General features: G+C 58.3%; 10 protein-coding genes across 10 annotated transcripts; 6 read left to right on the top strand and 4 right to left on the bottom strand.

Moving 5' to 3' along the window:
- Positions 1-576: 576 nt before the first annotated feature.
- On the top strand, positions 577-2466 carry BKCO1_3400082 (flavin-containing monooxygenase; the record flags this gene model as incomplete). The annotated part of the gene is made up of 1 exon (XM_020274704.1): positions 577-2466. One exon carries the CDS (start codon positions 577-579, stop codon positions 2464-2466), a length of 1890 nt encoding a protein of 629 aa, XP_020129321.1.
- Positions 2467-2636: 170 nt separating this feature from the next.
- Positions 2637-4064, bottom strand: BKCO1_3400081 (ribonuclease h; the record flags this gene model as incomplete). Its single annotated transcript, XM_020274703.1, has 1 exon — positions 2637-4064. The coding sequence occupies one exon, from the start codon at positions 4062-4064 to the stop codon at positions 2637-2639; it is 1428 nt and encodes a 475-aa protein (XP_020129320.1).
- Positions 4065-5160: 1096 nt separating this feature from the next.
- BKCO1_3400080 (ribonuclease h) lies at positions 5161-5844 on the bottom strand (the record flags this gene model as incomplete). The annotated part of the gene is made up of 1 exon (XM_020274702.1): positions 5161-5844. One exon carries the CDS (start codon positions 5842-5844, stop codon positions 5161-5163), a length of 684 nt encoding a protein of 227 aa, XP_020129319.1.
- A 571-nt stretch (positions 5845-6415) lies between these two features.
- BKCO1_3400079 (farnesyl pyrophosphate synthetase) lies at positions 6416-7514 on the bottom strand (the record flags this gene model as incomplete). Its single annotated transcript, XM_020274700.1, has 2 exons — positions 6416-7342; positions 7401-7514. The coding sequence occupies 2 exons, from the start codon at positions 7512-7514 to the stop codon at positions 6416-6418; spliced, it is 1041 nt and encodes a 346-aa protein (XP_020129224.1).
- A 389-nt stretch (positions 7515-7903) lies between these two features.
- Positions 7904-9928, top strand: BKCO1_3400078 (20s cyclosome subunit; the record flags this gene model as incomplete). Its single annotated transcript, XM_020274699.1, has 2 exons — positions 7904-8004; positions 8062-9928. The coding sequence occupies 2 exons, from the start codon at positions 7904-7906 to the stop codon at positions 9926-9928; spliced, it is 1968 nt and encodes a 655-aa protein (XP_020129251.1).
- Positions 9929-10794: 866 nt separating this feature from the next.
- On the top strand, positions 10795-12168 carry BKCO1_3400077 (alpha beta-hydrolase; the record flags this gene model as incomplete). Its single annotated transcript, XM_020274698.1, has 1 exon — positions 10795-12168. One exon carries the CDS (start codon positions 10795-10797, stop codon positions 12166-12168), a length of 1374 nt encoding a protein of 457 aa, XP_020129223.1.
- Positions 12169-13300: 1132 nt separating this feature from the next.
- BKCO1_3400076 (flavin-containing monooxygenase-like protein) lies at positions 13301-14770 on the top strand (the record flags this gene model as incomplete). Its single annotated transcript, XM_020274697.1, has 1 exon — positions 13301-14770. One exon carries the CDS (start codon positions 13301-13303, stop codon positions 14768-14770), a length of 1470 nt encoding a protein of 489 aa, XP_020129250.1.
- Positions 14771-15198: 428 nt separating this feature from the next.
- On the top strand, positions 15199-20365 carry BKCO1_3400075 (dna damage repair protein; the record flags this gene model as incomplete). The annotated part of the gene is made up of 2 exons (XM_020274696.1): positions 15199-15255; positions 15440-20365. 2 exons carry the CDS (start codon positions 15199-15201, stop codon positions 20363-20365), a joined length of 4983 nt encoding a protein of 1660 aa, XP_020129248.1.
- A 2475-nt stretch (positions 20366-22840) lies between these two features.
- Positions 22841-23807, bottom strand: BKCO1_3400074 (glc8 protein; the record flags this gene model as incomplete). The annotated part of the gene is made up of 3 exons (XM_020274695.1): positions 22841-22922; positions 22977-23628; positions 23726-23807. The coding sequence occupies 3 exons, from the start codon at positions 23805-23807 to the stop codon at positions 22841-22843; spliced, it is 816 nt and encodes a 271-aa protein (XP_020129249.1).
- A 2093-nt stretch (positions 23808-25900) lies between these two features.
- BKCO1_3400073 (eukaryotic translation initiation factor 4e-4) lies at positions 25901-27090 on the top strand (the record flags this gene model as incomplete). Its single annotated transcript, XM_020274694.1, has 3 exons — positions 25901-25941; positions 26023-26859; positions 26916-27090. 3 exons carry the CDS (start codon positions 25901-25903, stop codon positions 27088-27090), a joined length of 1053 nt encoding a protein of 350 aa, XP_020129246.1.
- Positions 27091-27203: the final 113 nt, after the last annotated feature.

Below are 27203 nucleotides of genomic sequence, written 5' to 3'. Positions count from 1 at the left end.
ACCCTATGTGTTTACTATCTCTCTGTCTTAGCATTCCCTTGTCCCCTGATGATTCCCCGTTGTTGATTTACCATGTATTTGGTCTCATCGTGGTCTGGCTTTTTGATGCAGTCGATCTCGAAAAGTCTCCGAAGTAGGCTCCGTTTCATTTCTAATAGATTTATTTTTGAGCGGTCTACTGCTTTTTTCGATCCTATGGCATTCATTCGGCCACTTCCCCTGTTCTCTTATCTCCATGAAACTACGGCATTAATTGCTCATTGGACACGGACAGATTACACTTGCACCGTATCAGGCGATGGAGTAAGCATCTATGGGTCTACAGCAGGGGGTGCAACTGAAACTTGGTGTCAGTCCATCGACGCTAGCCTCTCCATCAACTCAACCCCGCACTGCTCACATCAGCTTTGGTATATCCTGGCTTATATCTCGGGTCCAGATATAGACCCCCACTAGCAAACTTCCTTGACTCTGGGAGCCCGTAACCATTTTAGCACCAAGCTGCACCCGTTCAACAGATATATTTGGATGCACTTCGAAACTACAGGTCCATCTAGTCCAAGACGGCAAGAGAACATGACTGCCGACACAACGCCCTTCCAGACTCCGCAAGCATCCTTGAAGGACATTGGGGGGGCTCTGCCCTCGACACCTATTGCCGAGGATGTGGATCATTTCGACGTTGCCGACCATGCCATCAAAAACCTACGCGACATGCAGCCCTCAGCTATGCTGGACGACGCCATGTGGCGAGATCAGGTCGCCTTGACTGGAACGATGCGCACATTCCATGGCTCACGCACCGTCTCGCTGGCGTGGAACGAGCTCACTGCTGCCAACAGACCTCGAGGCTTCTCCATCCTCGCCAAGTCTTCCAGCGTTGTGCGGCTGGGGCCAGCGCTGCACTGGATCGAGGCTATGTTTACCTTTTCCCTGTGGCCGGAGAATAAGAGGCAGAAAAGCTGCACCGGCATCATCAGAGTCGTGCCTGTCGGCGGCGAATGGAAGATCTGGCTGATCTGCACGATTCTGGAAGACATTCCAGACTATGGCATAAGCGATTCCATGCAGCCACTGACTCCAGAGCAGAGTGTCGAAGAAAGAGCAGCGAACAGTATTTCCTCGGGCAAGGATCGCTTCGATGCTGTCATCGTTGGGGGCGGGCAGTGTGGGCTATCGACCGCGAGCCGTCTGAAAGCTCTGGGCATCTCGCACGTTGTGCTGGACCGCAACGAGGAGGTCGGAGGCAACTGGCTTACCAGATATAAGTCATTCACGCTACACACGTCCAAGTCAATGAGCGACCTACCGTACGGCGGCATCTTCCGGCCAGAGGATCCGTACTTCCTCACCAGCGCTCACATCGCCGACGGCTACAAACGCTTCGTCGAGCGCTGGGGTCTCAACTTCTGGCCTTGTTGCGTTGCGAAGAGGGCCTCTTGGGACGCCGAAAAGGAAGAATGGAGCGTAGAATTCGAGCACACCAACCCGACAGCCCTCCCAAGCGGCTTCGACGCCGCCAACGGCAGCGTCTCGGTATCACCCCTCGTCACCCGCCGCACCATCCATGCCAAACACCTCATTTTCGCCATGGGCGGCGGCGGCCAGGTCCCCAGATACCCCGAAATCCCCAACCGCGCCGCCTTCACGGGCGAAGTCCTGCACTCAGTCAACTACACCAGCGCCGACGCCTGGCGCGGCAAGCGCGGCATCGTCGTCGGCTCGGGCAACTCGGCGCACGACGTCTCGGCCGACATGGTGGACGCGGGGTTGGCGTCGGTCACGATAGTGCAACGGTCGCGCACGCCCGTCCTGACCGAGGCCCAGTACCACGCATTCTTCGATCCGCTCTACCACGAAGGCTCCGACGTCCCGCTCTCTGACCGCATCATGGGGAGCCCGCCCTTGCCCATCACGCACAAGATCATGAAAGCAGTCCTCGGCGCCATGGCCGCCGCGATCCCCGACTACTTGGACAAGCTGGAGCAGGCGGGCTTCGCGGTCGACCGCGACATCGACCTGGGCCATTGTCTGTTTGAGCGCTTTGGCGGTCACTTTTACGACGTCGGCACGACCGAAAAGATTGTCAACGGCTCCATCAAGGTCAAGCACGGCGCCATCGACAGCTTCACCGAGAGGGGTTTGCGGCTCGTGGATGGGAGCGAGCTGGAGGCGGATGTGGTCGTGTACGCGACGGGGTTTGTGGGGAACGTCCGGCATGCCGCAACGGAAATCGTTGGTGAGGAGGTCGGCGCGCGGCTGGAAGACTTCTGGGGCGTGGATAAAGAGGGTGAGTTGAGAGGCGTGTCCAAGCCGATGATTGGGCAGAAGAACGTTTGGTATATGGGTGGGGATACGGCTCTTGCACGGTTCTCCTCGAGGCTGCTTGCGCTGCAAATCAAGGCGGATCTGGAAGGGGAGACGTTGGACGTCTATCGAAAGACGCCGGGAGAGTTGAAGAACTGATGCGCCAACGATCCAAGAGTGTCTCCCATTTCCTTATTTATTCCCTCGTTACCATGTCCCGTCCCGCCCCGCCGTACCCTGTCCGTTGTCCTGATTCGTGCATTATTCATCCCCTCCTTTCCCCTGTATTCGTCCCTGTCGTCTGGGCTTCATTCAGCTGGAAGCTCCCATCAATCCAATGTCTTTCCCACCAGCTTGATGGCGCCCTCATTGTCCTCCTTGCCGACCAACAAAAACATGACCTCAACGCCGACCCATTCCAGCCATGTGATGCGCCTGTCCAGATACCACAGCAAATCCACATTCGCCACCACCCTCCCTTTACTGTTCATCCACCCGTTCGCCTTCCACTTGTCCAACCCTTCCACCCCAGCGCGCACCAGATACTTCGAATGCGTCTTGATCACGACTTGCGAGAGCGCGCCGTCCTCGTCTTCATCCTCCTCGTCCTCCTCATCCTCCCCCTCGTCTCCCTCATCATCCCCCAGCCCCAGCCCCACAACGCCACCACCACCACTCCAACCCGTCTTCTTCTCAACCCCAGCAACATACCAATCCCTACTCCCCGGCGCCCCCATCGAAGTCGCCACTCCCCCCTCCTTCTTCCTCGCCCTCCTCTCCCCCCTCCTCGCCCTCGCCCCCTCCTCCAACGCCCTCACCACATCCGCCACCCTCTCCAACGCCCGTATCCCCGCCAACAGCTCCACCCGCTGCCTCGTCACCTCCCCGAAACTGCTGCCCCCGTCCACGTGCCCCGCCGGCTCCATCCCTTCTTCTCTTCCCCCTCCCCCTCCCCCTCCTTTCCCACCTGCATATTCTCCTCCTACTTCTCCTGCCCCTCCGACCCCCACCCCCGGATACTCCTCATCCAGCCTCACGACCCTGTTCAGCGGCGACGCCGGCGCGAAGAAGACGGCGGCGGCGGCGAAGGGCCGGTGGTGCGCGTGGTGGTGCGAGTACGCGCCGTGGATGGAGACGAGGATGGCGTCGGTGTGGAGGGGCGGTGGTGGGGGTGGGGACGTTGTCGTTGGAGGCGTTGGAGGCGCGCAGGTCGGGTCGCGGCAGGTGGGGTCGGGGCACCGCGGGTGCGGGTGCGGGCAGGGGAGGTGGGTGAAGAAGGGGGGAGGGGCGGCAGGGGAAGAGCCCGAGGAGGGTGAGGAGGGCGAGGCGGCGGCGTGGAGAGCTTCGAGGGAGGTGATGGTGTGGAGGGTGGTGGTGGTGGTGGCGGTGGTTGGCTGCCGTGGCGGTGGTGGTGGGTCGAAGGATGAGGATGATGAGGGTGGGTGGAGGCTGCCGCCGCCGATGCCGCTGCTGCCGCCGCGCGGGGGGTTGTAGGAAGATGGTGGGGAGGGGGAGGGGGAGGGGAGGGCTGGGGGGGAGGCGGAGATGGCGGCGAGGTCGGTGAGGAAGGACTTTGGTTGCGGGGGGGTGGTGGATGGGGTTGGGGTTAGGGTCGTGGAGGAGGCCATGCTGCTTGGGGTTGTGGAGCGGGAGGGGGAGAGCGTGGGGTAGGATTTGAGAAGGAGGGTGGGAAGAGGGTCGTAGAGCCGGGTCGAGGACCAGTCGGTGCAGGTTTTGTGGGCGTTTTGTTGGACCATGGTGTGCTGTGTCGTTCGTTTCTTTGCTGCCTTTCGCAGATATGTATTTTCGGTGTATGACAGTGTGTCTTAGATGTAGTGATTAGCTCATGTTTCACGGCTGTGGAGCTGTAAAGGTGGTACCTGGAAGTGGTTGCTCTATAGCATTGAAGAAGCAATAGGGGCGGGTCCCAGGAACATGCCCGTCCCAGCGGATAGAAATCGTCCAGAGGGTTGTTGCAATTGAGCAAAGGGCGTCGAAACACTTGTCAAACACGGTAACGATCGAGGAAAAGGATTGACGGGGTAGCGAAGAATCATTGTAGGGCTACATGTCGCATTTTTAACTCATGAGATCCACTGTGCGGTCAAGGACGGCTCCCTATCCTCAGACCGCAAGACTGCAGCCACGGCGGGTCGAGCCTCCCGGGCCGCGGAGGGCGGACGCATTGTGAGCAGACGGCATTGTGCGCTGAGCGCACGAGACAAGATGGACACGTGTGAAGACGTTGGTGGATCCCGCACAGACATCCGCGAGCCGACTTGTGGGGAAGGTCTCACTGGCCTGGACGAGTGCGCAAATTTGTGCGGGCCTCTTGTGCAGTCTCGATCCTCCGTCCAACAAGTGCAGGAGATCCGGAGATCAACTTACGAAGTTGGTTCTTCACGGTGGGACCACGCCTGAGTTGAGGTACTTCTTGCCATTGGGATGCTTCCTGAACCATGCAATCTCTAGCTACTGTAGCCCGCTGGCAAGGATATCTGGAGCTGAAACAAGCACCGAAGCTCGTGCCGAAATCCCTCACAAGTAAACAATGTCTTGAGTCGTGATGAGCCCCCGTGCAGTCATTGTGGTGGACCCTCGACATCCTATGATTGTTTCACATAATTTTTGCCCAACGCCGCTCCGAAACTCCCCGGCATCTGTGGCAAATCGCAAAAGAGTAACGTGTCTGTCGCCACTGGTAGGATGAATTGCTTGGGTCGTGCTGTGAAGGTTGTTTCTCGTGCGAGAACACAGCTCAAGGCCTGCAGAGAAATCAATGTGCTGTTCACACATGCCGTGCCGTAATGCTGATTGAGCCCATCTGGAGATTCCTTCACGGTATGTTGCTTTTCAGTCATCCAGAATGCGGTTGGCGAGTCCGTCAGCCCCAGCATTCAGCTCTCGAGGAACGTGGAGGAACTTGACAGTGATGCCGTGCTGGTTTTTGTAACCTACGACGATGACATCCAGGCGCTTGAACAGATCAGCATTGGCAACGGACAGTCCGTTCGCAGCGGTCCAGCCATTCTCTCTCCAAGTGTAGATCCACTCGGTGATGCCTTTCACCAGGTATTCGGAATCAGTCTTGAGTACCAGCAGCTCCAGTTCCTCCGGTAAGGGTCCGCAGAGAAGATTCCCAACCGCCTGCAGAGCCATGATGCCAGCGAAAAGCTCAGCGCGCTGGTTGGTAGGATTGACTCCGGACAACACTTGGGCTTCATTGTAAGGCGAGCCGTGTCTGAAGAAGACACCGATGGAAGCTCGGGCACCTGCCATCCCATTGCCACGGCACGCTCCATCCGCTGAAACCATGAGAGACTTCGTGATCCTGTGTGGGCGTCCGCATGGACACCCCGGGTCGCAGGGAACGTTGAAGTAAGGTTTAACTCGCGGTTGTCCCTCCAGTGCCTCCATGAACGATGCGGCGGAGCGAAGAGTTGGGTCCAATGTGAAGCGACGCTGCAGCCCGGCTGAAGCTTCCATGTAGTCGCTAAGGCCGTCGCATTGAATAGGCTCGTTATATGTGGAGAACATAGAGTAAGAGGTGTGTACTTTCGGTAGGTCCCGAACACCGTCGTATGGGTAATACGGTGACATGGCGTGGGATGTACCAACAGGCCAAACGAGCAAAAGCGCAATGGCAAGGATGGGACGGGGAGTTTGGAGATTCCGAGTCGTGGGCTGTGAAGCGTTGAGGAGCCAGCGTCCGGACAAAGCTGGACGCTATGCTGTCGTCAATCGTACATCTTGTCTTGGGAAAGTACGAACGATGGGTCCTGGACGGAAAGAGCAGCCAACAGCAAAACTCAAGGGCCATCCATCGGATATTGCAACACAGGAAGTGACGACTGCCACAAGGAGGCATATGAGAGCTGGCGGTAGCTGGCGGTAGCTGCCACTCAGCACATCTCCGCAGCTGGCTTCCCAAGACAGCTCATCACGTGGAAGGCAACGCTTCTGGTTCTCTCGGCTCGGTAAATTGCTTGGTGGATGACATGTTGGGTATCTGCTCTATTATTAATTGCTGCTATATCTTTCGTGTTGGCTCGTATATCGAATGCCCCCGCTGTGAGCTCAGAAGACACGCATGCTCTCGTGTATGCGCTTATTTGCTGCGCTTGTAGATCTTCCTGAGGAATTCCTCGAAGACGTCCTTCTTCAAACCCTCGCTCTCGTCAATCTCGGAAATCAACTTCTTGATTTCGCCAACGCGCTTCTCCTCGTAGTCCTCGTAGATCTGCTTCAGCTTCAGCTCCTCGTAGAGCTTCTTGACCTCAGCCTCGCAAGCGCTGTCCTTGCGGCCGTAGTTCTTCTCGAGCACAGCGCGCTGCTCGGGCGTGGCGATCTTGAGCGCCTGGTTGACCAGCCACGAGCACTTGTTGTCTTGAATGTCCGTTCCGATCTTGCCCAGCGTCGTCGGGTCGGCGAAGTTGTCAAGGTAGTCGTCCTGGATCTGGAAATATTCGCCCATGGGGATCAGGATGTCCTTTGCAATCTGCAGGTTCTTGGGCGTAGCCTTGTCGCAGAAGTGCAGGGCAAGGGCCACGGGGAGGTAGAAGCTGTAATAGGCCGTCTTGTAGATGACGATGAAGGTGTACTTGTCCATGGAGAAGTTGTCCAGATCGACCTTGTCCTCGGGGGCGGTGAGCAGATCGCAAGCCTGGCCCAGCTCCGTCTGGAAGGTGACCTCGTGGAACAGCTCGACGAGGTCGATGTACTTGTCCTTGTTCTCGCGGAAGTACTTCTTCAGCAGGATGTATATGGCCGACTCGAGCATGAAGGCGTCGTTGATGGCGATCATGCCAACATCGGGCATGAGGTACCAGCACGGGCTGCCGCGACGCGTCTTGGAGCTGTCCATGATGTCGTCCGAAACGAGGAAGAAGGCCTGGAGAAGCTCAATCATCCAGCCAAGAGTGGCCGAGTGGAAGAACTCATCCTTGGACAGGTCGCGGCCGAGCAGAAGAGACGAGGTGTCGACGACCGACATGCCGCGGTTGCATTTGCCGCCGACGGTGTTGTGGTTCAAGCTCTGGAGCCGGGGGTCAGCTTCTGCGTTCTCCACGCGACAGAGGGCTAGGCGAGCATACGTTCTTGAACCACACGAGGGCATTGTCGGGAAGGCTGTACTGCTTGCAGTGAGCAAGCAGGTCCTCAACCAGCTGCGGGAAGACGCTCTCGAAATCCTTGAGGGTGACGGGCATTGTGGCGGAGGGCTAATGGGTGATTGACGTCGGCAGGGAAAGGACGGAAGGCAGAGGGCGGTGGGAGACGGGTGGAGGAGGGGCAGAGGCTCACTTCATCAAATGGTCCAAAGGCGGTGGGGCCCACAGGGCCCGGCGTGAACAGTTCGGGTCGCCCAATTAGGCTGGCCGAAATGCCGCCGGCCCGGCGGGCGTGTTTACGCGCTGCGGAGGACAGCGCGCGCGCGGGCCTTTCGTCACAGCTTCCGAGCTTGCTTGCAGAAAGCTCCAACACTTGACGCATAGCCGCGGACTTCCCAGCCGAGTATCTGTGCAGTCCTTTCCTGCGAGCGTCCATCGGCATCCGGCGACCACCCTTGTTCGCTCCGCGCGGAGCTCCCACAACAGCCATGAGCGGCCTTTCCGAGAGCGACTCGGCTCAGCTGCAGGCTCAGCTCCGCCACGCCATTGTCGCATGCAATGAACGGTGCCTGTACCAATCATCCAAATGGTCCGCTGCTGCCTTTTTCTCTCCGCCATACTAGCAAGCCTGACAATGGTGGCCCAGGGCGGCCGAGCTTCTCACTTCTTTCGAGTCAACCGACCTAACCTATGGCTCAGATACGGAGGCTGATTCTCCCGTCGACGAAGAATCCCCTTCGAAGAAAGATCCGTTCCTTTTGGATCCCGTCGAGTCGTCGCTGGAATCCAAAGAACTGCACAAGTTCCTTCTTGCAAAGTCGTTCTTCGACTGTCGCGAGTATGACCGTTGCGCCGCCGTCTTCATACCCGCATCTGCATCCGGCGCGCCCACTCCGGCCCCGCCCGCACCTCCACCACCCAAACCGAAGTCCGGCCACAAGGGGAAATCAAAGGCGAAGGTCTCCGAGGATGCACAGCCAACCACGGTCTCACTGTCTGGCATCAGTCAGAAGTCGTTGTTCCTGGCTCTCTACGCGAAATACATGGCGGGCGAGAAGCGCAAGGATGAGGATAGTGAAATGATACTCGGACCGGCCGATGGCGGTGCGACGATCAACAAGGAGCTCAACGGCATCTCGAGAATATTGGAGGAGTGGTTCAACGGGCGCAGTGCCGACGGCAAGGAGAGCTCGGGCTGGTTGGAATACCTATACGGCATTGTCATGGCCAAAAGCAAGAACGACGAGCTGGCGAAGCAGTGGCTCCTGAAAAGTTTGCACCTGTACTCGTACAACTGGGGCGCATGGCAAGAGCTGTCATCTTTGATCGGCTCAGCGGAGGAACTGAGCCTGATTACAGAGCAATTGCCCCGAAACCTCATGACCTTCCTCTTCCACATCTACACCAGCCAGGAGCTCTACCAATCTACCGAGCAGATCCACAACGAACTCACCCAAGTCCAGACCATCTTCCCTAACAGCGCATTCCTCAAAACACAACGAGCATTACTTTACTACCATTCGAAGGATTTCGAGGAAGCCGAGTCCATATTTTCCTCCCTGCTCATCACCGACCCCTACCGACTTGACGCCCTCGACAACTACTCCAACATCCTCTACGTCATGGCTCTCCGTCCAAAACTAGCCTTCGTCGCCCAGCTAGCCACGGCCAACGACAAGTTCCGACCAGAGACATGCTGCGTGGTGGGCAACTACTACTCGCTCAAGTCGGAACACGAAAAGGCTGTCATGTACTTTCGCCGCGCGCTCACACTGGATCGCAACTTCCTATCCGCGTGGACGCTGATGGGCCACGAGTACGTCGAGATGAAGAACACGCACGCAGCCATCGAATCATACCGCCGCGCCGTTGACGTCAATCGCAAAGACTACCGCGCATGGTACGGCCTTGGGCAGACGTACGAGATGCTAGAGATGTACAGCTACGCCCTGTTCTATTTCCAGCGGGCGGCGAGTCTCCGGCCTTACGACCCCAAGATGTGGCAGGCTGTGGGCAAATGCTTCGCAGAAGTGGGCAAGATAGCCAACGGGATCCGTGCCTACAAGCGCGCGCTCGTTGCAGGCAGCTACTACGACGGCGGAAGCGGCAGCTTTGGCGGGAACCCGGGCGAGGCCGGCGCGCTGGCATCGGGCATTCTTGATCCTGAGACACTGTACCAGATTGCGTTGCTGTACGAGCGTCTCGATGACCGCGAGGAGTGCGCCGCCTACATGGAGCTGTGTTTGGCGCAGGAAGAAGGGCCGGAACCGGACCCCGATGAGCCGAATGGTTCGGGAAGCCCGGGCGATAGCGAGAGCCTGGGGGTCGGTGTCACACCGACGACGAGTAAGGCGAGGATGTGGCTGGCGAGATGGGCCTTCTTCAATAAGGATTACCAACGCGCGATGGAGCTAGCGAACGAGCTATGTCAGGACGGGGTTGACGTGGAAGATGCAAAGGCGTTGGTGAGAGATGTGAGAGCGAGGATCGAAAGGGAGAGAGGAAAGGGTTGATGGTCCTTCGTAGCAGCAGTCAGTCTTGGACTTTCTCATGGTGTGCCCGGTTCATCAGCCCATTCATGACTAGGCAGACCAGCGGACGCTGAGGAATGAAGGCGCCAACCGCCAGTAGTATGTAACCACATTTGCCTAAAGCCTGACAGTAAAGAGCTTCTATACTACTGCGGCTCTACCTATTATTCTGCGGTTACTGAATCGCAAGAGGGAGCGCGCAAAAGGACTCGTGGAGAAGCTAATTCACGGACCCACTCAAGGACGCGCCTCCGCGTGGAGCCGGCAGTGTGGGAGCGATGACGCCAGTCAAGGCATGCCGAGCGGAGATCGACACCGTCGCCGAACGACCTGCTGACATTTACTGTCCAGCACGTAGCCATCAAAGATAACCTCGTATGTTCTTCTGGAACGCACAGCCTTCGCTTCCCGCTTGGATGGCGGCCGGGCCTCAGGCGCCTCTGCAGGGTCTTTGGCCAGCAGCTCGGAACCAGAGATCAGAAAGTCCCCGGCACGCCGTCTGCGGGAGACCTTCGAGCCCTGCCCAGCCTTGATGACGCTGATTCCTTCGAGAGTGCGGCTTGCGCCACGAGGACGGGGCACACCGTCAATGGGGACTACGATAACGTAGGTGGACTTTCTACTGTTCCCTGTCTGTCCGCGTTCGCCGCCACCACGAGCGGCGTCCTGTCTCTATCCTTCCTGGCCTGCGGCTGCCTTATGACGACGGTGCTCCACCACTGATCTTCTCCCGTTTGCAAACGTCGCCCGGGCTGCACTCCGCCAGCCCAGCGTACCATTCATACTTAACTAATCTGTCCCCTCGTCCCCCTCCACTTTCCCTCCCCGGTTCTTCCTCCACCGCCGTCATGAGCAGCGACAATTCCGAAGTTGGTTCCAAAGAATCCGAAGTTCCCTCCAAAGGAAGCCTCGATTCCAACCACGCCAAAGAGAATTCCAACATCGACCTGACCCACCGGTCCGAACGCCGCGGACGCACCACCCTCCTCCACCAGTTCCTGCGGCCCATCCGCAGCCACCTCGTCAAGCCCAGCGACCCGCACCCCCCCGGCTCGCCCCGCCTGACGCCGCACCCGTCATGCACCAAGATCTGCGCCGTCCACGAGCGCAAGGTCGCCGACGTCTGGATCTACGACCTGCAGCCGGAGGAGACGTTCCAGACGACGCACAGGGTCACGGCCTCGGCCGCGGCGTCGCACCTGACGACGGCGGGCGAGATGGCGCGCGAGGCGCGCGAGGCGGACACGCTCGAGAAGAACTCGTCGCGCAACACGGGCATCGTGCGCCGGCTGTACTACATCGCCGGCGGCAGCTGGCGCGAGCCGCCCAGCCACCAGCACTGGAAGTTCATGGCCAAGCTGGCCGCCGCCACGCCCGGCACCGCCGTCAGCGTCATCAGCGTGCCGCTGGCCCCGAGCGAGACGGCGAGCACGGTCTTCCCGCGCCTGCTGACGCTGTACGAGAAGGTCATGGAGGAGTCGCTGGTGCGGGGCGAGCGCGCCATCTGGGGCGGCGACAGCAGCGGCGGCAACATCGTGCTCGGGCTCATTGGCGAGGCGCTGCGCGTGGGCAGGTCGGGGCCGGCGGCGAATGAGGGCGTTCCCGCCGGGAAGGATGGCATGAAGGCTGCGGGACGCGGCGACGGTGTCGATGGGGAGGCTGGTGCTGGGAGCGTGAAGCAGCCGGCGCCCAGGCCCGAACTCGAGCGTGGAAGCACCGCGGCTGAAGTCACCGAGTTTGCGGCGGACGAGTCACTGCCGGCCAGCGAGAGGATGGGCACGAAATCGCTGCCCGCGCCGTCGGCCATTCTCATCATCTGCCCCAGCGTAGACGCTCGCCGCGTGAATGGCGACATCGAGGCGCTCCAGGACAAGGATCCGGTTCTGATTGCGGAGGAGAGCAAACAGCAGGCTGCTGACTGGGCGGGCGACTGGGCTCTGGATGACGAGCGCATCAGTCCGGCTGTCAATACTGAGGCCGAGGACAACCTAGTGCGGCTGCTTTCAGAGAAGAACGTCAAGGTGCATGGGGTGACGGCCGGGTACGACATTCTCAGTCCCGACGCAATAATATTGAGGGAGAGGCTGGAGAAAGGAGGTGTTTGGGGAAGGTGGTTGCATTGGGATAAGCAGATGCATTGTTTCCCACTGGCTTGGTTCTACGGAATACCCGAAAGCAAAGAGGGGCTTCAGTGGGTTATAGACGTCCTTGGAGAGGAGTAGATTCGAGCGTCATATGTGTGATGGCTTTACGACAGGGTTTTGGGTACTAGAAAAAGGATTCACCACGTAGAAGCCCGACATGTAGAAGTCGGATGGCTAATGCACTATTATCGAATAGAGAAAGGGAGATCCACCGCCGCCGGCGATCAATTCGGATGCCGACAGCTTCCGTATCCCGCTCCACAATTGCGCCTCCCAACTGGATATGCTGCATTGGTTGGTGTCTGGGACCAACTGATGCACAGGCGCCGGAGTATACACAACACGCCACGTCAAGTGATAATCCAGACCCCACAGTGCCGCTTCCGTTAAGTCGCCTAGAAAGCGCAGGAGTCGGCCGTATGAATCTCTCCGCTTCGACCATTTACAACCGTGCGCATTCACCAATCAAGTAAGAATCTATCCGGCGGGGTGCTCTACATGAACTAACCATGTGCATGCGTGGTGACGAAAAGGCGAGGTTAGACTGGCACCACACCGAGTCTCCATGAGACGACCTCGGCACGATCGCGTTCTCATCGGCTAGGTATCGCCTAGTCGGGGTGAGATGCATCTTGGTGAGAAACAGTCATCTCGTTGTCCATGGATGGCCCCCACAGCCAAATGGAAAGGACAATAGCCTTTAATTCCGGTTCATCTCGAAGTTCGCACGACCTTATGTTGATTCGAGCGGCGGTTTTGGCGCGAGTAAGTACGGACGTGGACGATGAACTTGGGACGCAGCTAGAGACGCAGTGTGCAGCGGGGATGACGCTTGTGCGAAAGGAGAAGATGCCTCGGTGTTGCCCCAGGATTTGCACGCCACAAGAGACAAGGCAAAGCTTGGCCTCCAACGTTGGTTCTGGTTGCACATCATTTTTCGGCCGATAGCAGGTGGAGCCCCCCCATATATGTTGCGGGTAACACGACCGAGGCACAAACCACCTGCATCGACTTCCCGGTGTTCCCGTGGGGTTATAAAGCTGTGTGCTCTTTTCCGACCGGCATCCAACCAGCCCTCTCCTCGCGTCCTTTCCCCATTTGACACAATCCTGCCCTTGGCCGAGCCTCCAACTACGCCCAAACCGAATCCTGCCAAGCTCCATCAGCGTCACGCCACACCTCGTTCCTTGACATCGGCCCAGCCACAACCATGGCTGAAACACGACCCGACCACGATATCATCATCGTGGGAGCTGGCATATCCGGCGTCAATGCCGCCTACCGAATTCAGACACAGCTGCCGGCAGGCACGACATACAAGATTCTAGAGGCACGCGATAACCTGGGCGGTACTTGGGACCTCTTCAAGTATCCCGGCGTCCGTTCCGACTCGGATCTACATACCTTTGGTTTCCCGTTTCGCCCCTGGACCAAGTCAAATGCTATCGCCGACGGTCCCTCTATCGTCGAGTACATCAAGGATACAGCCGCCGAGTACGGCATTGACCAGCATATCTTATACCGCCACAAGCTGTCGTCAGCAAATTGGTCGTCGGACTCCCAGACATGGTCATTGGACGTCGACGGAGATGGCACGCAGAAAAGGCTGAACTCGTCGTTCTTGATCATGGCCACTGGGTACTACGACTACAACGAGCCGCTCCAGACGACTATTCCCGGTCTCGATGGTTTCAAGGGTACCATCGTGCACCCGCAGTTCTGGCCTGAAGACTTGGACTACTCCAACAAGAAGATGGTCATTATTGGCAGCGGTGCAACCGCCATCACGCTCCTTCCAAACCTCGCAAAGAAGGCCTCCCATGTCGTCATGCTCCAACGTTCGCCCAGCTACGTCGTTGCCCTCTCTTCCGTCAACCACCTTGATCACGCCATTCGCTCTCTTCTCCCAAGCTGGATTGCCAATACCCTCATCCGGTGGCGTTTTCTCGTAACAGCTTACCTCGTCTTCCACTTCTGCCGTGCCTTTCCCAACGTCGCTCGCAACCTTCTCCGCAAGGGCACTGTCTCGCAGCTCCCCAAGAACGTTCCCCACGACCCGCACTTCGAGCCCGCCTACAATCCCTGGGAGCAACGCCTGTGCATATGCCCAGACGGCGATTTCTACACAGCGCTCCAAGAAGGCAAGGCATCAATCGCAACCGGCCACATCAAGACGGTCAACGACCGCAGCATCGAGCTCCAAGACGGGTCGCGCATCGACGACATCGACACCATCGTCACGGCGACGGGGCTGAAGATCCAGCTCGCGGGCGGCGCCGAGCTGCGCGTCGACGGCGAGCGCATCGAGCCGGGCAAGAAGTTCCTCTGGAAGGGGCTCATGATGCAGGACGTGCCGAACGCGGCCTTCGTCATCGGCTACACCAACGCCTCGTGGACGCTGGGCTCGGACGCGACGGCGCAGCTCGTGACGCGCCTGATCGGCCACATGCGCGCCAAGGGCATCACGAGCGCCGTGCCGCGCATCGAGAGCCCCGAGGACCTGAAACCCATGCCCGTGCTGGACCTCAGCTCGACATATATCCACAAGGCCGAGGGCGTGCTGCCTAAGGCGGGCGACAAGGGCCCGTGGGTGGCGCGGAAGAGCTACTTCACCGATATCTGGAATGCGAAGTTTGGCGACATCAAGACAGGCTTGCAGTTCTGCAGGGTCTCGACATGAAGGCTTGCGCAAAGTACGAGATGATGGGAACTATGTAAAGTCGAACGAAAAACTTGAAGCAATGGGTTCAGTTGGCATCTTGGGGTGCGGTGCTGTGGTGCCTGGCGTTGTTGCTTTCGAGCAATTGATAAATAATGTACAGTGCATACATATCAGTGTCAAGTTCCCTTTGGCGGAATTGTGTCGAATAAAAAAAAAACTTCCTCCGCGAGGAAAAAGTAACGTGGCAGGCATAAGATGTGGATATCTGTGAGAAGGACCAGCATGACGGATGCGCTAATTGGCCTTCCGAATTGATCCGAAAGCACGTGTTAGCGCGTCGTGGTGGAAGTCGCGTCGGGGACGGAGCACCTTTCAGCCACCAGTCCGTAGGTCGTCTTTGTTGCCTGATGGCGGGCCTCGCAGACCTCTCCAACATACACGCCACCATGGAGGAAGACGAGGACACGTTGAACACGCAGCGCATCGCTGAGATCAGGATGTTGGTAAGCAGCTCTTTTCTCTGCCCTTGCGCATCACCCCGGCTTGCCTCAGTGGAGTCCGCCCGCATATCCCGCTTTTATGCACTCGCTGTGCACGCCGTGCCACCCTGTCGGTGCTGAGCGTGCCAGGTACATGACTTGAGAGAAAAGTTGCCGCTCACACTTCGTTTTCACTCGCTCACCGCAGACGTCAAGTCCGGCTACACTGGCTCTGGCGCCGCCCGACGCGTCGCGTCTGCCTGACCTCTCCGCCCCAGCACCGGCCAACCACAAGCCTCCAATCGCCGCTATTGCCATCGACCACGACCATCACCCCCACAGCTCCGGCCTTCACGACTGCTCACGCACTACATCACCGTCGTCTCCGCCAGGTGCATGCGATCCGCAGCCCAAAGACAGCTGCACCGCACGTCATTACCGCCACCCCCGTCGCTCGCCCGCCCTCAATGCCCATCCGATCCCGCACTTGACGCCGTACCGATCCGCTCCGCTTGCCACTACCGCGACCGCGCTGCTCGACGCGACGCACTACACCCCGCTCAGGATGTTCAATTCATTCAGCGGGTTTGAGGGTGACACCCAGCCCATAGACTCGCAGCTGTACCGAGATCACTCGGCCGGGCTGCACGCTATGATCGCGCATAAAGTTGCCCCAGGTGTAGCCGACAACGCCGACCAGACACAAGAGGATGCCGAGCAGGCGACTTATGTCGATGGTCATGCGGGACATGTCGACCTTCTCAGCGACTGGCGAAGCCCGGAGAAGAAGCGTGATGCTGCCGAGTCGCAGATGTCATTCGACGGACCCGCTGATGATATGGACGCAGACGAGCTTAGCCTAGAGGCGCCGACTCAATTGGACGCCATCGCACAGCCGCGATTCGCGCAACCCGAGACGCCTGCGACCACTGGAAAGAAACGCAATCGGCTTGGGGAGGTGCTGAGCTCAGCGACGCGCACACCCGGCTCCGCCATCAATCCGAACATGTTCAACAATGGCACAGGTGCTCCGATATTCTCTATGAGCCAGGTGTTCAATCACACTCAAGGGAACAACTCTTCGCCACAGCTTGATGCTCGTCACTCCGATCCCGTCTTCCAGCGCCCGTCGCCGAACCTCCATATGCGCTTCTCGTCTGATGCTGCCGCGACCTTGTCTTCGCCTACCAAAACCTATCACAGCCCATTCTCTCGCGCAGCGACAGAGCCCAGAGATACATACACTTCCATGAAAGAATCTCAGGAAGCGCGCGATCGCCAACGTATGGCTGCCATGGAAGCCGAGCTGGAGCAACTAAAGTCTGAAGGGTGGGATGAGTTTGAGGACGAAGATGCACATCAGCAAAGAAAGAACGACAGAGCCAGGGTAGTGGCTCAGATACAGATGCTGAAGGATCGCTTGAAAGACTCGAGTCCAGCCACGATGAAGAATCCTGCACTCACCAGGAGCGATACAGCCTTGTTCACCCCTGCCAGATATACTATCAAGCAGAAGAATGTTGTAGAGATATCGGACGACGGAGAAGATTCGGACTCAGAAGATGAACTGGCGTCCGATCCGCCAACTGTCCAAAAGCCGTCCCAGCCAAACGGCGTTCAAGTGCCCATGACTTCCTCGCGGCCGCGGAGCTCTGGAAGAAGTGGGCAGGTCCGTGATACTGGATCTCCTTTGGCTACACACGACATCTCTAGCAGTCAAATAAGTGCCAGGAAGAGTCAGAGCCATGTCAACCAAACGTTCAAAAGACTTCTCGAAGGTGGGGAGGAGGTGGCGGTTGCTGATTCTCAACCACACAACTCGCAGATCCAGGAGGACAGCAATCCAATGCCGAACCATCTGCCTGACACATCGTCTCTGGACGTCCGCATTGCCCAATCGCAATATTCAGTCATGACAGACGGTAAACGCGCAGAGGTGGATGCACACATAAGCAAGACGCTCAAGACATCGTCTATTCCACAGCCACCCGCCAACACCAGTCAGATGATTAGGGCGATTGATGACAGCGGATACGCGGAAGAAGCGGAAAAGGAGATTCCAAGTAGCCCGCCGGTGTTTCAGCCGGCTGACGAAAAGGACGAGGGGGACCGTGAAAGCCATGAAGACCGTGACGGCTTGGACGTGAATGACGACTACGATAAACCTGACTGTACCCAAATGGAAGAGGATGGAGAGGGTCCCGATTACATGGATTCTTCCAGTAAAGGCAGTGAACAAGGAGATGATGAGGACGAAGTCGCCACTATCGTCTCGCGTGTGGGCGAGGGTCATGATGAAGATCATGAGGATAACTTGAAGGTGGATGAGGTGGTCATGGTGCAACAAGAGGAAGAGGTGCACAAAGTTCCTGATGCTCGTGAAAAAGATGAGGGGAATATCGGGCAAGAAGAGCCTAATACCGCTGGTACCTCACCACGATCAAAAAAGACGGTGGAGACGCAGAATACCATCCCCGATACAGACCCGTTTGATGAGGGTCCTATTTCATCCCCTCAACAAGAATCAGCAGACCCCAATGCCGCAAATGCAGACCCTGCCCAGGAAACCGAACGCGACGCCGCGCAAGACACTGCACGAGCTACTGTACAGCAAGGAGAACAAAACAACGCTACGTCCAATGCGACCGACTCTCGAATGACGAATTACAACAGCACCACACAACTACACTTATCTACCCCAGCCTCACCTCGCAAGTCACAACAAAGCAATCCGATGCCATCAAGCCAACGAACACCACGGTCTTCTCGTCCTGTACGCCGTCTCACCGATATTGCAGCAGATCTTTCGCAACGCGACGAGCCGCTTGAGGAGCTTGATGATGCAATGGACATCTTGAATGACGAAGACAAAGAATTTACAAAAGTCATGTCTTTATCACGCCCCAACCATGGCGGATCGCCCTTCCGTCCTGCTAAACGCTTAAAGACGTACGGTCATCGAGCCCTGCGCGAGTCACCCAAAAAGGCAAATAGACCGCCATCGGTGTCTCCCACTCCAGAAAATGGGAAGGTGATCCAGGAAGAGGAGAGGAACGAGAATGAGCAAGCGGACGAAGACGAGATGGTATTCACCAAGCCTGCCGTTTTGAAGAAGGGAACATTGGCCCGTCCAGCTGCGAAGTCCCCGTCCAAGAAGCGCTTGCCGAAAGACGCCATAGCAGCATCCACTGAGCCAAAAAGTGACCGTAAAAACGACACTGCCACTGAAAGGCTGCGGGCCCGGTCGAAGAAGGCGTCGAAGCTGAAGAGTGCCAAGGCTGCGGACTCCTCCAACGACAAAGGAAACCAGAATGGTACTCCGCAGAAGTCGGTTGTAAGTGAGTACCAAGAACACCATGATGGTCCGTCTGCCTCTCGTCAGGAGAGCGCAGAAGAGATTCTGGCCGTACCCACCCAGGTCGTTGCTCCCACCCGAGTGTTCGCGTTGTTCAAAGACCTAAAGTCCGCCTACCATCCCGCCACTTGTCTTGGCCTGTCACTCGATGGGCCCCAGTATCGCATACGCTTCGATGATGGCACTGTCGTAAATGTCGAGAAGATGCATGTACGAAGCTGCGACTTGAAAGATGGCGACGTAGTCAAAGTCGATTTTCCTAACATGCGAAAGAACTCGTACATTGTACGGGGATTCAAGGACATTCTCTCTGCCGAGCAGATTGAAGAGGCATCTACACCAGAGACATACACACCTACAGATGTCCATGGTGCCAAGACAGTCGTTCTTCAAGTCAAGCAGCAAAACAACGTGGGGGAGACCGTGGAAGTCCCTTTGACTTACCTCTACATCACAAACTCCATGTGGATTCATTTCAATGATCGCACTTTTGCCCACCCGTCTGAATCTCTCGAAATTAACGCGCGACCGCAGACGCCATCAACAAACATGTCTGCACCTGGTACGCCGGCTTCCGGTAAGACTCGCCGGACTGTGCTCCCGACACCTGGAGGGTCCGTTCAACGTCCTGTTACCGCTGCACCTGCAACTCTCGCTTCCGACCTCTTCTCTGGCATGGCCTTCGCGTTGACATTGCATGGTCCCGACGACGAGCGAAACAGCATCACCAAACTCATTCTCGAGAATGGCGGACGCATCCTCGACCCTGGATTCGAAACGCTCTTCTCAAGCAACGCCACCAGCGCAGCGAGTCCTACGAAGACTCCTCTCACCACCTCAAAGGCATCCAAAGCCACATCCGCCACCAAGAAGAAAGCTCCCGCCCATTCCTCAGACTCGGTCCCCGCCACACTCACCCTGACCGCGCAGGCCAGCACCCTCGGCTTCGTCGCCCTCATCTCGGACAAGCACTCGCGCCGCGCCAAGTACATGCAAGCCCTCGCCCTCGGCCTCCCGTGCCTCTCGTACCACTGGCTCGTCGACTGCCTGTCCGCGCGCACCCTCCGCCCCTGGCACCTCTACCTCCTCCCCGCCGGCGAGTCGGCCTTCCTCTCCGGCGCCGTCCGCAGCCGCGTCTTCCCCTTCCCGCCCGCCTCCGCCTCGTCGTCACACCCGTACGGCCTGCCGGCCGGCGCCGCCGACGCCGCCGACGCCGACGCGAGGCTCGAGGCGGTGCTCGCCCGCCGCCAGCGCCTGCTCGACGGCAAGAACGTCCTCCTCGTCCTCACCAAGACGGAGCGCGGCCGCGCGTACCGGTTCCTGACGTCGGCCATGGGCGCCAGGCGCGTCGCTTGGTGCCGCGAGGTGGGCGAGGCGCGGAGGCGGCTCGAGAGCGGGGAGGAGTGGGATTGGGTGTATGTGGACGGCGCGGAGGAGCAGCTCGTTTCTTGTCTTCCTGGCTCGGCGGCGGCGGCGGCGGCGGCTCCTGCTGCTGCTGCTGGGGCGGTTGGGGCGGGAAAGAAGAGGAAGCGCGGTGGTGCTGGCGGTGCTGGTGGTGCTGCTGCTGCTTCCGGTCCTGGCGCTGCTTCGTTCGCGTCGGCGGTTTCGGAGAGGACGGCGGGCGGTTCGGGTGTGGCGTCTTTTGCGGACGGCGTCGGCGCGGAGAGGGAAAGGGAAACGGGCGGGGTGAAGGAGGTTGAGGTGGGCGGGAGGAAGGTGAAGATTGTGGGGGATGAGTTTGTGATTCAGAGCTTGATACTGGGCGCTCTGATCGAGTGAGGCGGTTGGTTGAGTGTGGATAGTTGATGGGGTTTGTTGCTTTGGATTTCCGCTTTTCATCTTCTCTTGTCTCTACTTCTTCATGGGTATGGGTAAGGGTGATTATTCTCTTACTTCCTTTTTCTAGTCTGTAGAAAGGAGATCGGCGTTCATGCGGGAAAGGTTGAATAGGTGGTCGAGGAGTGGGGTGTGGGATCTGGAAAGGCGTAAAGATACTTGGCGAGAGGGGTTTTCGGAGAAAGGACTAAACAGGCAGTTGGAGATACCAGGTTTCTGAACACGAATTCAAAATATTAAAAAGATACATCTCGAGTGCGCGGTCAGTTTGCCCTTTCAAGCCCATATGTGATCATTCTCGGTGCTGCGAAGAGCGACGAGGAAGCTGATGAGAGCAGGAGTCTTGTCGGCGAACTTTCTGCAGACGGCCATAAAAAAAAACGGAGGGGGAGGGCATAGAATTTAAAGGTGCAAGCAGGGGGACTGCCGACTGTTGTGAGAAGAAGAGAAGGAAAGCACGCGTATTGAAAGTGAGCTGTCTTCAAGCGCATCTGTATACGGATATAGGCGAGATGCGTGCCTGGGGTGATGCGACTTTATTTCGACGCTAAAGCGGTTGGGTGGGCACGGCGGAGATCTGAGCCAGGGATATGGATACGAATCCGTAGGTACTCGCAAGTCCGACGATGCGGTAGAGCGGAAGGTCGTACTTTCAGAAATGGGAAGTGGATTTTCCATTCCACGGGGGCTCGATTCGAGCGCAGTGAGTGTGCTATGACAGTGAAACGTGTTTCTCGGTTGGTGTTGGTGGAGGGAGAGAGGTCTACACTGCCTCAGGCAGCAGCACATGTCCAAGCGTCCGTACCAGCCTGATACGTACTAGCGCCATCTGCGGGCGACACACAAAACTCTTCTCGCGGCTCCTCGGCTTTCGTCTTTTCTTCTTCACGCACCCATTAGACAGTTCTTTTCAGCAGCCACCCAGGACCGGCATTCTGTCGGCTCTTGACCTGGTATCACCATTGCTGTTTCGCGATGTAGCGGTGCGGAGACGAAGGACAACAGGTGCTTCATAAGAGCTGGCCGCGCATTTTTTACTGTTGCGCGGGCGGTGTCAGAGAAGCCCAACATAACATACCACGTGCTGCTGCCCCGTTTGTTGTTTGATTATTATTAGGCAGACCAGCCAGGCCGGCCCCCCTCCCCAGTGCAAACCTTATCCAGACCGTTGCTGCAACGGCCATGCCACTCCCGCTCCGATTGTACTAGCTCCGCCGGCCAGCTGTCCGCAATTGAAACCTTGCCCTTATGACGTCTTCTGAGGCACATGTCGTTTGACTTGGACTCGAGACAATCGTCAGCAGCGGTCTAGGCCAGTCCTTTTCCAGCCTCCCTTCCCCATCTCCCGGCCCATGGCTGCTGCATCGCGATGACGGGGAAAGGACGCTTCGGGTCCGTCGTGCACGTGGGGGGATCCGCAGCGCCCACTGCATGTGAGATGGGGACGACCTCGTGGCGTTGGGCATCATCGGTGTGTAGACGTGGTCTGCGTTTTGAAATCAGTCTAGTCCTCTCCTGCGTGTTCAACGGCCCAGATTCCTGCTGTTCGTGGACGGGAAGGACGACCCGCTCTCGGTATCTGTTCCGGTGCCGGGTGTAAAGCGATATGATCCATCCCTCATCCAACATGCAAGGCCGGCCGTACCAACCAGCTCCGCGCGGACGGACGGATGGATGGCCGGCAAGTAGGTCCAGACTCTGGTGTTACTTACCAGCCGCCGCGCGACAGCCATGGCGCCCGCTCATCAGGCCCTCAGCGCCATCATAGGGAACAGTCTGTGATGGCTTGTGTGTACATCAACCCCCTGGCATCTTGTGGACCTTGCTCAGATAGGGAGGTTTGCGAAGGCTGATCATGATCCACCAGCACAGCTACGCGAACTGAATGGTGGCCCTAAAAGAAGCAACCGCAGCTCGCCCCCCCTTGAGAATTTCCCCTGTGTTGAGTAATACTACTGAGAGGAGTAGAATACTGCAAGTAGGCCGGAGTCCACGAAACTTGGTCCAGACAAGATTACACAGGACTGGACAGGATTTGTTTACGTTGTGCATTCAGGAACTACCTAGATCCTTGAGTAGAGCAGGCCGAGAGCTCATCCCTGTGTTTGCTTTGGAAGTGACAGATTCACTTCGCTATTCAATCCGAAACGGAAAACGCCCTCCATATGCTTGTGAGAATGGAGCGATCACCGAGATTCGTAGCAATTTACGACTTGGATACCCTCAATGACCGACCGTGCTTGATTGGGGAAAAAACATGCTGGGTATAGTTGAAGTAAAACAGGTTGGGTGACGAAAAAGCCAAGGGGACTTCATAATGATCGTGGAACCTCTCGTGGGGGATGTGGTCTTTTTAGGGTTTTGAAAAACTGTTCTACCGCCTGTGCCCCTCCGTCACGACATGCCACAGAAGGATAATCATCGGCCGTTAGGCATCGGGGGGACGGGCGGCTTCTCCAGCTCCTCCTCGTCCTCTTCAGCTAGCAACTCTTCGCCGTGTCTGGAAGCCTGGGTTAGCATCGCCACTCGAGAGACTTTCGCCACCATAACGTACCCAAGAAGACCCCTAACGTTCCTCATCTCGTAGTGCTTCTTCCGCGCCTGCTCGAATTGACGGTGTTTCTCCTGCTCCTGCGGCGGCTCCTCCTCGCGCTTGGCATCGTCCAGGGATTCCGGATCAACCACGACACGCTTCTCGCCGTCTGAGTGGTGCACGCCCGCGTTCTCCACCTCCGGCTCGCCGAGGTCGAGGCCGGGAATGTCATCCTCCTTCGACTTCTTCTTGTGCTTGGTCTTGTCCAGCTCGTCCACCACAATCTGGTTCGCATCGAGCGCAGCGATCTCCTCCTCGTCCTCGGCCGGGTCGTAGTGACTGGCGTAGGGCGTCTTGGGCTCGGTAATCTTCATTGTGCTGTCACGCTGCTGCTCCGTCAAGTACAAGTTCGCCTCGTCCCACTTCAGGCGCGGGCTGTTCTCGTCGTCGTCGTCGGCGCCGGGCGTGCCCGACAGGCGGCGCGGCGGCGGGCCGCGCGCGTTGGACGAAGAGCGGCGGTGGCCGGCATTCTGGAGGGTGTTCTGGAGCACGACCTCGCGCTCGGACATGCCGCGGGCGATGCCCGGGCGCTCGTTGGACACGACCTGGGCGAGAGGGGCGCCCTCGCTGGTCGGCGACGTCGGGCTGTTGTAGGACGGGTTCTTGAGGATGCCTGGGCGAGCACGACACCGTCAGCACGGGAACTATCCAAGGCGCGGGACGGCTCGTGTCGGCGGCACCGCTGCTGACGATCACCCGCTGCTACATACCTTTGGGTCTCTCGACAGAGTGGTGATGCGGCTGCGCCGTCGGAGAGTGCACGGGCTGGCTCGTGGGCGAGTGCTGGGTCATTTTGGCGGTATTGGAGGGGCACACGCGAGGACGGGCCGACGGAGAGTACAGCTCAGCTCGAGTGCGGGGAGGGCAGTTTTATCTGCGGGCTTCAGGGAGGGCTCGGGGTGGTGGGGCGGGGCGGGATGGTTATGGAGGGCCGTGGTGTTTCGGTAAGAAGTGAGCAGGCTCGTTGCCATGAGACAAGGCCTGCCTGCCCCCACCAACGCATCCCGACCCTGCACGTCCGATCGCTGCGTGCCGTTTGCGCGATGACGTTAACGCTACCGAATACAACCGCGGCGGCAATCACGGCTCTACCGCCTCACCAGCCGCACCGGGTGACCTCCGAGCCGCCGGCCAGCAGAGCAGGTGAGGGGCTAGGTTACCACAAGCGTGCTGGCTGGGCATTCCGTCGCCAGCTCGAGCTCGTGAACGGCGGGTGCTGACCAGCCGCCATTGAGCAGCGCGCAGCCACCCCGCCTCGCCGCTGCCCAAACGCCGCCGGGCCCACGCAGACGTGCCGATGTCTTCGGAAGCGGGCATCAGCTGCTCTTAATAATACCGCATCTAATCCGGCACATCGCGCTGCCAACCTGGGGCCGTTGTCACCTGTGAGGCTGCTTGCTCCCTACCCACGCACGTCGTGATGCAATGATCAGCCTGCGGGCCCAAGAAAGCCTCGGCTGGTGGCGGTACGGATAGCTCCGCACAGCTACTACGTACATACACAATGCGGCGCCAGACCTCCCCTCCGTGCCATCTCGACACATACGCGCGCCTGCATCGCGCCCCGCGTCTTTGCACCACTCACGAGCGTCGTCGCTCCTGCAAGGCACCCCAGTCGTCCCCGTCTCCCCAGAGCCACCGGCGTCCAAGTAGAGTCTGCTGCGCTATGTGACAAGTCAGTCGCGTGGCTGCGCATGTCTAAGGTTTATAAAAACAACGTAGTTGCGTGTGCGTTTCTCAGGAATGCCTATTTACCTCATGCACAACCAGTGCCGTGCTGCAGGTGCGCGTGGACGGCTGCGCGCCAAGTCGGATTACCAGAGCGTGAAGAATCATCGTCGAAACTGAGGGGGGCGTGGGAGCATGGCAAAAATAGAACTCACATGAGGCCTGCGAAGGCTTCCCGTTGGGGAAAGGTGTCAAGAGTCAGTCAAGAGTCTGCGTGTATCCAGGAATGCGGCCGGATGGCATCGCCGCCGGACTTTATGCAGGTGAGATGCCCTTGCATCTGGCGCCATCATGTGCTCGGGCTCAGCACACACAAAGCCAGGCGCATGCTGATGATCCGGACGGCTTGCGTGGTTTTCGGGTGCGCTGCGGCGTCCTTCGCACGGCCACTACCATAGAAATGACTTGTGCAAGGCCAGGGGCATGGCGATGGTGGACTAGTAAGACAGCCGCCAGCTGCGATGCGGGGAGTGCGCCAGGTCCAACGGCGAAGTCTTTAAGAAACCCCAACGTCTCGCCCGCCTCCGAGACCAGGCCGTGGAGTATACTCCTCGGCGCCGCGGTGCAACAGCGCGCTGCTGCTGCGGTAGCGGTATGTCCCATCTTTCAGGTCGTCATCGCATCCTGGGTGCGCGCCCGAAGGGGCCCTCGTGATGACGGTTTTAAAGTGGGTTGAGCGTTCTCTCGACACACGCATCGGAGTCGCCAGCCGAGTAGAGCAATCGTGTCGGGCTGGCGATGATTTGAGTTGGTGGTCTTGGGTTATTGTAGAGGGAGAAGGTCGGCAGGCACAGAGAACTTTTTTAAGCGGCCGATTGTCTTGGCGTGCAAGGCCCAGCAAGCCGCAAAACGTAGCGCCGCGAACCGACATCTTTCCCGCATCGTCCATCAAGAACATCCGACCCAATCTCCTCCCATAGCACACCCACCTCCACCGGCCCCTCCAGCTTTCGCCTCCATTTTCTTCGTCTTCAGATACCCTTTCTTCACTTCCGCGCCCTTCGCCGTTCCGCACCTTGCGCGCCCGCACCCTCGCCGCCATCCCGCCCGTTGAAGCTGCTGCTGCAGCACTTGTCTGGCCCTCTGCTCTCGTCCACGCGCCGCCGGAGCGATCCCTCACACCCTTGCGCCACTTCTGCACGATAACCGAAAGTCCAATGGATAGAGACAGCAACAACCTATGGACCCGTCGCTCAAAGTGAGCTTCCCGCCGCCCGACGCTCGCCATCTGCCCGCTGCCGCATCCCGCACCCTGCAGCCCATGCTAACGTCTCGACAGCTCCTCTAAGCTTTCCCTGTCCATGAACAACGACCACAGTGACCCCAAGAGTGACCATCCCCCACGTGCACGCTTCGGTGGCGGCAGCAGTTCCTCCCACGGCGGACGCTCTAATCCCTTCAACGCCATCCCTCCTTTGACAACGGGAAACATAGCTTCTCCGACGACAGGCGCCTCCACAGCTTTTGGGCTGGGCTCTGGTGCCTTCGCATCATTCGGGTCCTCGACGAAAACGCCCAAGACGCCCGGAACCGCATTTGACTTTGGCAAAGCGACTGCCGCTGTAGCGTCGCCTTCGACGCCCGTCGCTAAAGGCGACAAGATTCTCGGCAAAGCAACAACAGCAACACCGTCGAGGCCGGTATCGCAGAGTGCGCAGGAGGCGCCAGCGCTCTCGGGTGAGCTTTCGTGGGAGGTGCCTGCACCTCTCAAGTACACCTGGGTCATCTGGTATCGCCCGCCCACGTCCAAGAATTCCGACTATGAGAAGTCCACGGTGAAGATGCTACGGATGTCTACGGCGCAGGACTTCGTGAAGGTGTTCCGCCACCTCAAGCGCCCGTCGATGCTTCCCACCGTTTCCGACTACCACTTTTTCAAGGACGGCATTCGGCCAGTATGGGAAGACGAGGAGAACAAGAAGGGCGGGAAGTGGATTATGCGGCTTAAGAAGGGCGTTGCCGATCGATACTGGGAAAATCTTCTAATGGCGCTTATTGGCAACGAGTTCATGGAGGCGGGCGAGGAGGTTTGCGGTGCCGTCGTTAGCGTCCGGAGCGGTGAGGATGTCTTCAGCGTTTGGACGAAGAACGACGGTGGCCGCAATGTCAAGATAAGGTGGGCAAGGTACGCAGGGTCGGTTGCTGAAGACACAGACTGACGCGGGTTCACAGGGAAACGATCAAACGCGTCCTGGCGCTACCGCCCGACACACGCATCGAGTGGAAGAGCCACGACGACAGCATCGCACAACGGACGGTGCTGGACCAACAACGCCAGGAAAAGGCGCAGGAGAGGCGGCGGACTCTCGCGGAGGAAAGCAAGCCGCAGGAAAAAGCTTCTTCGTGATGACAGCGATCTCTGATACCATACGGCGGTTCGGTTACTTGCATTTCGGGACGGAGTGAATTCATGGGATTGAGCGTCTTTCTGGGATTCTGCAATGGCATTTTTGTGGGGAT

Source organism: Diplodia corticola (assembly GCF_001883845.1).
Source record: "Diplodia corticola strain CBS 112549 chromosome Unknown scaffold34, whole genome shotgun sequence".
Classification (NCBI taxonomy): Eukaryota; Fungi; Ascomycota; class Dothideomycetes; order Botryosphaeriales; family Botryosphaeriaceae; genus Diplodia; species Diplodia corticola.
Note: the sequence above shows the minus strand (reverse complement) of the source record. Positions and strands in the feature narration are given on the sequence as shown.